At 38.1% G+C, this 13,649-nt stretch overlaps 4 protein-coding genes and 1 non-coding gene across 5 annotated transcripts; 1 reads left to right on the forward strand and 4 right to left on the reverse strand.

Annotated features, from left to right (window-relative positions):
- Positions 1 to 2,081: 2,081 nt before the first annotated feature.
- CBG14436 lies at positions 2,082 to 3,479 on the forward strand (the record flags this gene model as incomplete). Its single annotated transcript, XM_002644479.2, has 4 exons — positions 2,082 to 2,196; positions 2,855 to 3,025; positions 3,074 to 3,303; positions 3,351 to 3,479. The coding sequence occupies 4 exons, from the start codon at positions 2,082 to 2,084 to the stop codon at positions 3,477 to 3,479; spliced, it is 645 nt and encodes a 214-aa protein (XP_002644525.2).
- Positions 3,480 to 3,782: 303 nt separating this feature from the next.
- Positions 3,783 to 4,127, reverse strand: CBG14437 (the record flags this gene model as incomplete). Its single annotated transcript, XM_002644480.1, has 1 exon — positions 3,783 to 4,127. One exon carries the CDS (start codon positions 4,125 to 4,127, stop codon positions 3,783 to 3,785), a length of 345 nt encoding a protein of 114 aa, XP_002644526.1.
- A 2,985-nt stretch (positions 4,128 to 7,112) lies between these two features.
- CBG14438 lies at positions 7,113 to 8,899 on the reverse strand (the record flags this gene model as incomplete). Its single annotated transcript, XM_002644481.1, has 4 exons — positions 7,113 to 7,126; positions 7,176 to 7,304; positions 7,348 to 7,494; positions 8,884 to 8,899. 4 exons carry the CDS (start codon positions 8,897 to 8,899, stop codon positions 7,113 to 7,115), a joined length of 306 nt encoding a protein of 101 aa, XP_002644527.1.
- A 736-nt stretch (positions 8,900 to 9,635) lies between these two features.
- CBG14439 lies at positions 9,636 to 10,075 on the reverse strand (the record flags this gene model as incomplete). The annotated part of the gene is made up of 3 exons (XM_002644482.1): positions 9,636 to 9,741; positions 9,787 to 9,895; positions 9,988 to 10,075. The coding sequence occupies 3 exons, from the start codon at positions 10,073 to 10,075 to the stop codon at positions 9,636 to 9,638; spliced, it is 303 nt and encodes a 100-aa protein (XP_002644528.1).
- A 1,062-nt stretch (positions 10,076 to 11,137) lies between these two features.
- CBG25109 lies at positions 11,138 to 11,248 on the reverse strand. Its single transcript, XR_006672579.1, has one exon. It is a non-coding gene; the product is annotated as an RNA transcript CBG25109 (non-coding RNA).
- Between the last annotated feature and the right edge of the window lie 2,401 nt (positions 11,249 to 13,649).

A 13,649-nucleotide genomic window follows, 5' to 3' on the forward strand; every position in this document is an offset into this window, starting at 1 on the left:
TGCTGACATGGCCTAGAAATGGCCTAACATGCTCCTGGCTTGTTTTCTAGGTCATTTTAAAGTGGTGGCTTAACTTTTGCAAGTTTGATCTTTAAGGCCATCAAGTCAAAATGCCCTAGATATGTCTTAACATGTTCGTGGTGTGTTTTCTAGGCCTATTTTAAGTGGTGGCCTAACTTTTGCATGTTGAGTTTTCCAGGCCACCATGGTGACACGTCCTAGAAATGACCTAACACGCTCTATCTATGCTTTCTAGGTCATTTTGAAGCGGTGGCCTAGAAAACCCATCTTCAAAACAGGCCATCTTTTCAAAATGACCAAAACATAAGAACGAAAACGCATTTCTTGAAATTTTTTTTCAAGGTAATATATCTTGGAAAAAAACTTTCTAAGAATTTTTTCGTGAAATTTCTCGAAATTATTTTTTGATACATTTTGTCAGATTCTGATCTGGTTTCTCTCCGAATCTTCTTTTAAAGCCGCACAATTCTCTTTGGAATTGCCTCAAATACCTGCACGCGCAAGCGCGCCCTAGCGCACAGGCAGCGGGAAATTCCCTTTTTGCTGGATTTCTTTGGACGTTTTTCGTCATTCCTTTTGAGTGACCGTTTACGAGCAGGTGAACGTGTCAAATTGCTTACTAGGTTTTAGTTTTTAGTCTTTAGATTCCTTTCTGGAAGTACAAGTTCATGAGCAGGTGATTGTACGAAAGTTCTAGGCTTCTCTCGTTGTGTTCTTTCTGAGTCCGGGACTCTTTTGTTTCTTTTGTTTCTTTGTGTTGCCTGGGTTTGAGAATAAACCGTTAGTTTATTCTAAATTGTGTTCGTTATTTTCGTTTCTCGTTTCTCTTATACAGATTTTGGAGAGAGTTTGTGACCGAGCAAACCCTTTTTGAAATTGACTATTTTTTTCGAAAAGTTATTGTCGAAATTCTTCAACAACTTCTCGAAAAAAGGCATTTTTCGAAAAAAATTTCCCGGAAAGATGGAGGAATTGAGAAAAATGACATTTGAATATTCTCCAAAAAGTGTCCAATGGGGCGCATCTGCACCACCCGTCGCCAAAATATATTTTTTTGAAATTACTTATTTATCTTGATCTGCATCTTATTGCTTGCATTATTCTGAATTTTTTCAAGAAAATGGAATTTTCACGGCTTGGCAAAAAGCTTCGCTTTTTGTTGAGAAAACATCAGTTTCCTTAGCAAATTTCTATCAATTTTTCGAAGTTTCGTCGATCATTTCTGTCGTTTTCTTGGGCGAATTTCCTATATCAAGCGACAAATGGATGTTTTGGAACCTAAAAAATTGCCTTTTTGGGTAGTTGAACTCTAAAAAATGATTCATCGTTTCTTTTCCTTTCTTTTCTTTTTTTTTTCCAAGGCTGGTGTCCCTCTGCCTCCCGTCTATGCCACTTCCCTGATGTCCACCGGCATCTGCTGTCACACATTATCTCATCAATCTCTTCTCTATCTGCCTTTCCTTGAAACTGTGGTCTTTCATTCGGCCAGTTGACCCCTCGTCCCGCTGCTTGTGTTCGGTCCTTCGCGCGCGTCGCGGTTTTTCACTCCCACTCTGTCTCTCTATCAAGGAAAAAGTGGAAAGAGTGTGGCTTTGGAAGAGAGTGCATCTTCTTTTTCTCTCTCCAGCAGGCAAGAGACGACAGACGAACACTGCAAACGCTTTTTTTCGGGTTGCTGGGAGGTCGACCTTTTTTGCTACATTTCGTCAGTCAGTTTCTAATGGTTTATAGCATACTTGCAACGGGCCGGGCCGGGCCNAATCACAATTTTTNCNGCCCGGCCCGCCCTTTCTCAGTAAAATAAAATTTCCAATGTAAAATTGGGATATCTTACTGAATTAAAAAAGAAAAAAAGTTACATAATTTTTAAAATTATCAAGGTAGAAAGTAGTCAAAAAATATAGAGTTTTTGATTAAATTTTTGAAAAAAAGTTTAAAATTTTCGAAAAAAAAATCAAAAAAATCAGCTTATGTACAAACAGCGGGCCGGCCCGGAATTTATATTCTTGCTTCGATGCTATTAATTTCGAAATATAATTAAAATTAAATCTTTCAGTAGAATGTCGGACAACGAAAAAAAAATTGTGCTGCTGCAGACCAAAAAATCAATGAGCTGGATCCGAAATGAGCTGTTCGGTCCGATTCAAGAAGCTGCTCGCAAACCGAATCCTTTCAGTAAGTTTTTTTTCTTTTGCTGTGAATAAGGCTTCCATTATGTCGGGAAATTTAGCCGACCGACCAACCTCCGACCGAGTTGACCGATCGGACGGCACCTGACCGATTGGTCGGCGCGCCGACCGTTTTCGTGCATTTGCGCGTCAAAGTGTTTGCATACGCAGCATTGTATTTCACGACAAACTACTCACTAAATGCTTCGTTTGTTGTAAAATAGTGTTTCGTACGCAAATATAGGCATTTTGATGCGCAAAAGCACAAAATCGGTCGGCTGGGTCGGTGGTCGGTCGGCGGGCGGCGATTTTCGACCGACCGAAATGGAAGCCTTTGAAGTAAACACTGTAATAAGTTGATTCAATAAGAACAAAAAGACACAGTTCCAAAAAATTCTCTAGATTTCCAAAATCCAAAAATATCTTCAAAATCCAAAAATGTCTTTAAACCCCGATTAAAGTCTTGAACTTTTTTTCGAACCCAATTTTTTTCAAAATCCAAAAATTTCTTTGAAATCCTAAACAACCATATAGAGCCAAAACTCAATCTGCCAAAATGGTCAATGTGAACTCAAAAAACATTAGAAACATTTTTTTTCCTGATTTCTTCCTCTAGAAAATTTCATCTCCCGTTTCTACCATACCAAAAACTTCCCTCTTTTTAGCTATCGACCCAACAACATGTTGGTGCAATCTGTCGGAGCTCCGATTATGCATGCTGATCGTGGAGAACAAGCCGGTCGGCTACAAAAGCTCTTGGTGCAAACTGGACCTCATAGAACGTATGAAAACAATTTTTGATGATGAGGATCCGTCATGCAAGATTTTCTTAAGTGGTAATTCAATACTTTTCTTTATACGACTGCATATCAGAATATTTTCAGACGAGAATGAAGTCGCTTTTGACGAACAAAGAAAACAACTTGAGAGCGGAAGCACCAAGCGTTTGCTGTTCCCACCAAAGTATACGGCGCGCCCAAGTCTTCAAATGCTCGAAGACAAGTTAAATGAATGGTACAATATGAACATCAGCGAGAAGAACGAGCCAATTCCAAAGGGCGAATTCGGGTTCGGTGGCTACCACCTTCCCGCGCGTCGTCTTGCTCAAATCCCGGTAATACTATAAAAGCAAATGCGTAAAGTATTTTCATCTCTTTACAGCCCGATTACGCACCTGACGTCGAAGGTGAACATCCACTGGCATTCATGGACCGACGACAAAAAGAAGAAGAGAAACAAGACGAGCCAGAAGATGACGAAGCAGCCAAATGCAGTTCCACCGAGGCTTGAGAACTTCATTCTGCCAGGATCTTTTATTGCCGATAAATGTCTCAAACGTGTTTGATTTTCAGCATCTCTCTAACACTGTCTTTTGGAATTCCATTTCTTATCATTCTAATGTTGATCAGACTTTCCCACTTTACGAATTTTGTAATAGTTTAAACAGATTTTGAAAACGTTGAATAAATTGTTTTTTTTTTGAGTTTTCCGGTCGAGAAAGTAAACAAGAAAATAAAAGATCGGGGCAATTTGCATGTTCATAGAGAGAGAGAGTACAGGTATGTGGCTTAGAATTATCGACTGAAAGAAGACTCATGTCCTTTGTTGGTCTTGTCCAACTCGGCTTGCTTCTTTTTTTCCTTCTTTTGCTCGACAAAAACTCTTTGTAGTCGCGTAGGAAAACTTTAATGATCTTCTGATGCTGCTTTTGCCGATAAGTGAGTATTTGTTTTCCGAGCTCCGAGCAAGTGAGTTGGGCGACCTCCACGATTTTGACGAAGAGAATGTCTTCAGTGGTGGCATCATTGAAATCCACACATAGGCAATTCCCCCACGAACACATAGGCAATTCCCCCACTCATCGCTGCGACAAAGTTTCTTCCAATGGTTCCCAACACAATCGCTTTTCCACCAGTCATGTACTCCCATCCGTGACATCTCTACCAGCGTGCTGGGCAAGACATTTCTACAAGCGTGCTGGGGTCCGAAAGTCTGATATCAGAAAAAATCCTGATGGAAAAAACCCTGAAAGGTTTTCTAAATTTGAAAGTTGCTTTAAGGTTTTTGAATTCAAGCTTTTTAAATTTTTGAATTTTTTGTTTATTAGAAATTTAAAGTCCTCCCTCACCCTCTCCACTTTTTTGAAACTTCAAAACTTTAAATTTTTGGGTTTTTGAATTTAAGATTTTCAAAATTTCAGATTTTGGAAATTTGAAAGTTCAGGTTTTAAGATTTTCGAATTTTAGATTTTTAGATTTTAGATTTTTGAAATTTGAAAGTTTATATTTTTCGATATTTGGATTCAAGATTTTAGTATTTTAAAAATATGGATAATTAGAACTTAAGGTTCTTGAAATTTAAAAATTTAGATTTTTCGATTTTTGAATTTTAAATACCGTAAACACTCTGAAAGAACGCCACCTGGACCGTCCACTTTGAGTCTATGTATCTCACTTCTTTTGAAAGATGTCAAAAAGTAGTCAATTGATAAAACGTTGCTGATATCATGATGAACATTTTAGCAGTAAACAACTTTTTGATGTCTTTCAGAAGAAATGAGATACATAGGCTCAAACGAGACGGTCCTGGTTAGAGTATTTACGGTATTTAGACTTTTGAATTTTAGATATTTAAAATTTTAGGTTTTTGAAATTTAAAAGTTCAGATTTTTCGATTTTTGAATTTCAGGTACCGTAAACACTCTAATAAAACGCCACCCGGACCGTCTATTTTGAGCCCATATATCTCACTTCTTTTGAAAGATATCAAAAAGTAGTCAACTGTTAAAAAGTTGCTGGCGAAAATGGAACTAGGGCAAAAATGGACCTGAACTAGGGCAAAAATGGACCTGAAGGAGGGCAAAAATGGACCTGAACTAAGGGAAAAATGGACCTGAAGGAGGGCAAAAATTGGACCTGAACTAGGACAAAAATGGACCTGAAGGAGGGCAAAAATGGACCTGAACTAGGGCAAAAATGGACCTGAAGGAGGGCAAAAATGGACCTGAACTAGGACAAAAATGGACCTGAAGGAGGGCAAAATTGGACCGGAACTAGGACAAAAATGGACCTGAAGGAGGGCAAAAATGGACCTGAACTAGGGCAAAAATGGACCTGAAGGAGGGCAAAAATGGACCTGAACTAGGACAAAAATGAACCTGAAGGAGGGCAAAATTGGACCTGAACTAGGACAAAAATGGACCTGAAGGAGGGCAAAAATGGACCTGAACTAGGGCAAAAATGGACCTAAAGGAGGGCAAAATTGGACCTGAACTAGGACAAAAATGGACCTGAAGGAGGGCAAAATTGGACCTGAACTAGGGCAAAAATGGACCTAAAGGAGGGCAAAAATGGACCTGAACTAGGACAAAAATGGACCTGAAGGAGGGCAAAATTGGACCTGAACTAGGACAAAAATGGACCTGAAGGAGGGCAAAAATGGACCTGAACTAGGGCAAAAATGGACCTGAGGGAGGGCAAAATTGGACCTGAAATAGGACAAAAATGGACCTGAAGGAGGGCAAAAATGGACCCGAACTAAGGCAAAAATGGACCTGAAGGAGGGCAAAATGGGACCTGAACTAGGACAAAAATGGACCTGAACTAGGGCAAAAATGGACCTTAAGTAGGGCAAAAATGGACCTGAAGGAGGGCAAAATTGGACCTGAACTAGGACAAAAATGGACCTGAAGGAGGGCAAAAATGGACCCGAACTAAGGCAAAAATGGACCTGAAGGAGGGCAAAAATGGACCTGAACTAGAACAAAAATGGACCTGAACTAGGGCAAAAATGGACCTTAAGTAGGGCAAAAATGGACCTGAAATAGGACAAAAATGGACCTGAAGGAGGGCAAAAATGGACCTGAAATAGGACAAAAATGGACCTGAAGGAGGGCAAAAATGGACCTGAACTAAGGCAAAAATGGACCTGAAGGAGGGCAAAATTGGACCTGAACTAGGACAAAAATGGACCTGAACTAGGGCAAAAATGGACCTTAAGTAGGGCAAAAATGGACCTGAAGGAGGGCAAAATTGGACCTGAACTAGGACAAAAATGGACCTGAAGGAGGGCAAAAATGGACCTGAAATAGGACAAAAATGGACCTGAAGGAGGGCAAAAATGGACCTGAAATAGGACAAAAATGGACCTGAAGGAGGGCAAAAATGGACCTGAACTAAGGCAAAAATGGACCTGAAGGAGGGCAAAATTGGACCTGAACTAGGACAAAAATGGACCTGAACTAGGGCAAAAATGGACCTGATGGAAGGCAAAAATGGACCTGGAGGAGGGCAAAAATGGACCTGAACTAGGGGAAAAATGGACCTGAAGGAAGGCAAAAATGGACCTGAAGGAGGGCAAAAATGGACCTGAACTAGGACAAAAATGGACCTGAAGGAGGGCAAAAATGGACCTGAATTAGGTCAAAAATGGACCTGAAAGAGGGCGAAAATGGACCTGAAGCTCCTTGCCCTCTTTCAGGTCCATTTTCGCCCTCTTCCAGGTCCATTTTCGCCCTCTTCCAGGTCCATTTCTGCCCTCTTTCGGTTTATTGAGTTCAATGCCTTTCAATTTCTCTGTCTTCTATCTCTCCCTTTACTGTTCACAATGTCTAATCTCTGTTCTCATTTGCGAAATAAAAATTTACAGAACAAAAAATTATGATATGACCTTTATAAGATCGAAAGAACAAAGCTTTGGAAGCAAGAGGAACCAGAAAAAAAACGATCACAAATTACAATGAAAGTTGGGGAGACGCAGAAATTGAAGCAAGAAAAAGCAAATGCATCATCGAAATTTGCAAGAAAAACAGAGAGGAGAACCGAATGATTCATTGACTGGATACTGTAGCTAACATTTTTCAATTTCGAATTATTTGTAGATCAATACGAGTTCTCTGAGGAGACCAGTTCTGTTTATCTCATTTCAGTACTGCTCTGCTGGAAATTAATAAAATAATTGCCGAAAATTGAAAAAAAAAAGACTCACTCAATGAACGGAACGAGTCTCTTCCTCGATTTTTGATGAAGAACAGCTGGCGAATGCTGAGCGGCTTTCTTCTGATACCCTGTGGAACATGGTGACCATTGATCAGATGAAAGAAGTATTCTTTGAGATCTGAAAATGTTAATGATTGGGGCGCCAAAAGTAAATAGCTCACCAATTCCATCAAAAGTTTGATCTCTTCCGTTCCAGTTGTTCCAATATTCCAGAGCCTCTTCAAACGAGTCAACAGACCTTGGAGATGGCGCATTTGATGACGATGTTCCATAATGAGTGAGTGGTCCAGGTGATGTTGTAGTCGGTGCTGGAAATAGGCGTCTTTCGAAGAACTCAACTTGCAAAGGTTATGCCACCATGTAAAAACGACCTAGAAAGCACACCAGATCAAAATTTTCTCCCCCGGTGGTCACGCACACACACAAACACACACACACACACACACACAAACACACACACACACACACACACACACACACACACACACACACACACACACATTAACAAAAGAGAATAGTACAAGTTCGCAAAGCTCTCGGAAGTTGAAACTCGGAATCTGGAATTCTTCGGCGAGAGGAAATCACACATGAGGTTTAGGGTGAATTGAATGAACACAGACACACTAAGTGAATATAATAAGTGCATTTATTTCTAGCCCATATACCCTGATGGCAGAGACAACTGAGTTGCAAAAATTAGAACATCATGGTGAATGACCTAGAAACCTAGAGAAGACATCAGCTTCATGTCAGACGATTTCTGAGCTATCATTATGGAGACCTAGAAAAAGCATGCTGATAAAGGTATGTCACTCAATATGTCTTACATGAAATCAGATTGTGTGCATTTCGACATAATATTCAAAAAAATTCAAAAGTTTGGTAGCTTACCTCACTGATTGTATATTCTGCACCAGTAGTTCTTCCAATTTTCTTCGGTGTTTAGTAAGATAAATTTTCAAAAAAAAAACCATTTATTCATAGTGTTTCTTGAAAGTTTCGAGGAATAAATAAGTTTGGAAGAGGGAATACTCAGAAAAATAAAGGAAAAACTTCAAATCGATTCATATATAGGATTCTGAAGAATTCCTGGGGAGACGTCTATTCAGAAAGTCGTCATGTGAGAGAAATGAAGAGGTATGTGAGGAGAAGTGTTACGATATCAAAACGCTCACTGTTTCTCTGCGTCTACTCCATTCACTGTACTCTCTACTATCTATGAATCACTATTGAATTTCTCTGTGTCTACCGAGTCGCTACTCTCTCTGGAAAACGGAAAAAATTTCTAATGTTTACTTTAGGGTCATCAGACTGAACTGAGATAGATGTGAGACATACATTGTATTTGTATTGTATTGTATTTATTACGTTTAAAAACGTGGATAAAAGAATGAAAAGAAAAAAATAAAGGAGAGGGAGGGGAGGGTGACATAGAAAAAGGGGAAAAAAACTAATGCTACTCATAATAATCAATCTGGGGAACAAAAATCAAATCAAATAACGTCTCGGTGAGCGTCTTCAAACTCCGTTTTTTATGGAATTTACCATTTTACTGAGCACTCTATTTGTGAACAAGTTTCTTTTAATTTTAGTTTTAGGAACCTTTCAAAAGTATGTGCGTTGGCTACGGGTTTTTGTTGCATATGCATGGGAAAGTCACGTGCCACGTCATAATGGCCCAGTTTCATTCACTTTACCGGGTTCCAAAAACATGCTGACATTCGTCACCACTCCATTTGGTCGAATTCTAGCAAATTTGGAAATTACTATTATATTACTCTGAAATTCTATTGGGGATCTGCAAGCTTTAAGGCTGACAATCAACAAATTAATCTGATTCCGCGGTTCACATCCTTGCTTTTAGTTTCTTCCTTCCTGTTCGGAGGACGGTATTAATCTGGCTTCCTTTGATTCACCCTAAACCTCAGGTGTTCGTTATCTATCATATTTTGATTATTTTCTTCTTCACATGTCATCTGATGACGTAAAAAGACACAAAAATGTGAAAAATAGGCGGGACAATTGTGAACAAGCTTAGCTTTGGGTGAGATTTGCTAAACCTGGTCCCCGTTTCTCCCTTCATTAGGTAACATAAAGTCAGTTTTTTTTAGTTTCTTTCGTTTTTGTGTTTTTTTATGTTTTCATTTCCTTTTGCCGAAGAATTCCAGATTCCGAGTTCCGAATTCCAAATTCCGCCTTCTGAGTTCTGTGATCTAAATTCCACTTTCCGAGTTTCGAATTTCATATTCCGAGTTTCACCTTCCGCCGCCAACCGAGTTCCGAGTTTTATATTCCGAGTTTTGAGAGACATTAATCTAACTTTGTGAACTTGTAATATTCTCCTCAGCCTAATTTTTTTTGGTACACAAGAACGAAATTCAATAATTTTTATTAATTCAAAATGTGAAAATTACCGGGGAATTGAAAATATTATATAATAATAGAAAACTCAATACATTTTTATTGTCCAGCAGTCCTTTTCCTTTTCCGATTCTCTCTGTCCAGTTGATTTTTGCTCGGAGCTCAACAGTGTTTCTTGACGTTCATGAACATTTCTAAAAAAGTGATCTATTTTTTCACAAATTTCTGATAAATCTTACTGTTGACGTTCAACACATATTGGATTGAGTCGATTTATGAAGGAGGTGGAGGTGGCTGGATCCCTTTGGCATGATTTGCCACATCCACGACAAACTTCAGCGTTTCGAGCTGGAAATTTCTAATGTCTTTCAAAATATTTTGAATATGTTCCATTTTGGGTACGCTTTCTAGTTTTAAGTTTTTGAACAAATTCAAAATACTTATAATTTTTGAAGAATATTGAAAAAAAACTGACCCTTTTCTTCGGGAAAAATCAATAATGAAAGAAATTTTCAAGATTCCGTTCATTTATAGGATTTCTTGAAAGTTTCTATTAATAAATAGATTTAGAAGAGGAAATATTCAGAAAAATAAGGGAAAAGAATTCCCGGGGAGACGTCTATTCAGTAAGTCGTCATGTAAGAGAAATGAAGGGGTATGCGAGGAGCGGGGCCACGATTTCGAAACTCTCACTGTTTCTCTGCGTCTACTCTATTCACTTTACTCTCTACCATCGATGAATCACTATTGAATTTCTCTGCATCTCTCAAGTCGCTACACTCTCTGAGAAACAAGAAATTATTTCCAATGTTTACTTTGAAGTCATCCCACATAAGCATGGGAGAGTTAAAGAAGACGTCTACTACGGTGTCCTGTTTAACAGTCGACAATATTTCGATAGCTTTCATATGAACCTAGATAATTGAGATCAAGTTTAGGCTTTTGTGACAAAATATCGTTTGGGCGTCATGACATGAGAAGTTTTGAGCTTAGTTATTTATTCCTGTTCATATGCGGTGTATAAGAAAAATGACAACTGACGAAATGTTTGGCACAAGATCATTATTATTTTAAAAGTTGACAATATTATGGTAGCTCTCATAAAAACCTAGGTAATTGAGAGATTTGAATTAACACTTTTAAGACTTCGGAAACATATAAAAATTCACTTTTCGTTGCGAATTCTTCATTAAATTACTCATAAAATCCAGAGTAAGCACTAATATGTAGTTCACAAAAACGGGCTGTCTATCCGAAAATCAGACTCTTTGTCCTTCTTTATTGTTTTTATAGAAAATATTCCGGTCTCCCCGAGAAAAAAATTTGATTCATCCAGTTTTTGTTCGGTAGTGATCGCGAATTTAACAAAAGTTCCAAAATCAGAGGGATCACAAGAAACTCTTATTGTCCTGAAAATTTTCAAGTTTTCCGAGAGACCCGAACATTATCTCCTGATCCTGCCAGAAACCAAATTTATGATAAATCAGCTGATTTCTATTAATTATTCTCCGAACCAGAGCATCTGAAAATTGTGTCCCTCTTTTCAGTCACATGACAGAATCCACTTAATTTTCTATGCATTTTAGTTTATTGCCTCGCCGGATAACCCCAGCGAAGCGGATCCAAAAATTAGATTAGTGTTCAACACATTCTTTCGAATGGTCGGAACTCCAGCGTACCTTGAGTAACTGGGTTAAAACCGATGATAGCAGCAATACGACGCCTCTTATGTATTTCTTTGTACCGACATCAATCGAGGTCCGCGTCGGCCACAAGAGAGCGCGCGTTTGAATAGACGCAGACATGCGAGGTAGTGTGAAGAGACGGCAGACGAGGAAAGAAAAGGGAGAAGTAGTGGAGTGGGAGAAAAGGGGGAAGGGAGAGAAGGAAAATTTGGAGCGGGGGAAATTGGGAGGTTGTTGGTTCAACTCCGTGCACGGCTATTTTTCTCAGTTTCTTTTTTTTTTTTGGTTTTTTTGTGTGCTGATATAGTACTGTAGATATAGCATAATCATTTTTATTTCAAGCCTTTTTTGTATTGTTTAGACTTAAAATGTGATATCGAAGAAATTTATTTCATGAAATATCTACAACTGGTGCAAAATTTTTCAATTTTGATTCTCAAAATATTTAATTTGTGTGATAACACTGTCAATTGTTAGTTTTATCTAAAAAAATAACTGTTTTCTTTCAAGACTTCAAAGTTTGACGCATCGTCTGCATATCCCCAAGGGTGCTAACTTCAAAGGCACATAACTCAAAAACTACCACCTAACAATTTCTTGACGCTGGAACGCCTGTAGAACTTTACGCACCTCTGGTTGTGTTAAGAATCATCTGAAAAACTTACTAAAATGCAGAACGTGAAGAAAACGACATACAGAAAAAAACATACAAATCAGCCACCCTGTATAATCTTATACAGAGACTTGACCCTTTTTACCCATTTATATTTTTTCGAATTTAGGTTTTCCCAATTTTTCAATTTTATTTTTCATTGTCTAAGTTAATTCTGATTTACTAAGTTTTGATATTAAATAAAATTTCATAAACATGACGTTTTTTTTCGTCACACTTGTCAGGATTTTCAGGGTGTTAGTGGAAAAAACCCCTACCGTTTTCCTTGAACCGTTAACTCTCTTATTATCCAATCAAGTGAAGCATTTTGGTTTCACCAACATTCTAAAACATTTCTCAGCCTGCTCAAACTATTGTATTCTTCGCCAAAGTGTTTTATTACCTACCGCGACCATCATCTCGTACCAAGATGATCATAAAATGCCTCTCTGAGTCTCACTGAAACGAAACCCTAACACGTGGAGCGGGCACCGTGCCAGTACTTCAATATTTTTATCACCATCTTCATCTCTTCCTATCTTGTAATATTTCCTCTTCTCTATTTTTCTCTGGGTTTTTGTAGCCCTCTGGTTCCTACGAAAACTGAATATATATTCATTCTCTCCGGTGGCCGCTATGCAATGGCTGTGTCGTTGAATAGCGGTCTCTCAATGAAGACTTCACTGAAAAGACTTCTCCCTCACTTTATTTTTCTGTAATTTTTGTTTTCTGTATTTATTTAATGAAGACCTAGCTGCATGGACTTCTCCCCTACCTTATTTTTTTGAAACGTTTTGTATTCTCTATTTATTCACTAAAAACCTGACTGAATGGAGTTCTGAATATTTAGTATTTTACTGAAATTTTTTCTTAATGAGAGAAAACGAGAAAAGGGTTGGTGAGTCTGCTTTTTGTTTTCTAAATTCGCATTTCTTGGAAATGTTTAGGAATCTGTTGTATTGCAAACATTTGTCAAAAAAAACTCAAAACTAACAAAAATTTCGAACTTATTGTACAATTTCTTCCGGAACTTGAGCTCAATTATCTCAGTTTTTACTTGAAGATTTTGAACCTGTAAACAACAAGAATGATCAGGATAACTGAACTTAAGTGTGTCATTGGAGCATGCAGACTACTTGCGATTCTTAAGTTCACTGTATTTTTTTTTCATAATAAGACAAGGCTCTGGAAATGCCTGCTCTCTGCTCACATTCGCCACCTTTGCATCGGACTCGGTTAGAATATGAAGAAGTCATAGCTCACCAAAAGAAAAATCAAAGCTGAAAAGTCTCAACTGGAGAGAGAAAATGATGTGAGTTAATTTATTATACATAATCGACCTAATTGTTTTTCTCTAACTACGTAATGCCGTTTTAATTTCAGCTACAAATACTCATTGATTCGTGGATTCGTCATGGATTCGTCTCAGCTCTGCAACCATCACCTTCCAGACGTCGAATCGAAGATCATCTCCTCCAAGAGGGCTTTTTTTGCACCCAACTAACAACGGATATAATAACTTTCAAGGGTAATGTAAGGTAAATTATATGATCAACCTAAAACAATGTTTTTTTCAGTTACGTGATGCTCTTCGAACCGCTTGTGAACAAGAAACGGACATTGCAACGATTCTCCAACTACACTGCCCAAGTTTTTTCAATAATTCAAAAAACCTTATTTTTTAAAGTTTTGTAATTTTTTAATCTTAGTAACTTTTTAGTATTAATGCATTCAATGTTCTCTTTTTCAATTTCCCATGTATGTC

Source organism: Caenorhabditis briggsae, assembly GCF_000004555.2.
Source record: "Caenorhabditis briggsae complete genome, chrX, whole genome shotgun sequence".
NCBI lineage: Eukaryota > Metazoa > Nematoda > Chromadorea > Rhabditida > Rhabditidae > Caenorhabditis > Caenorhabditis briggsae.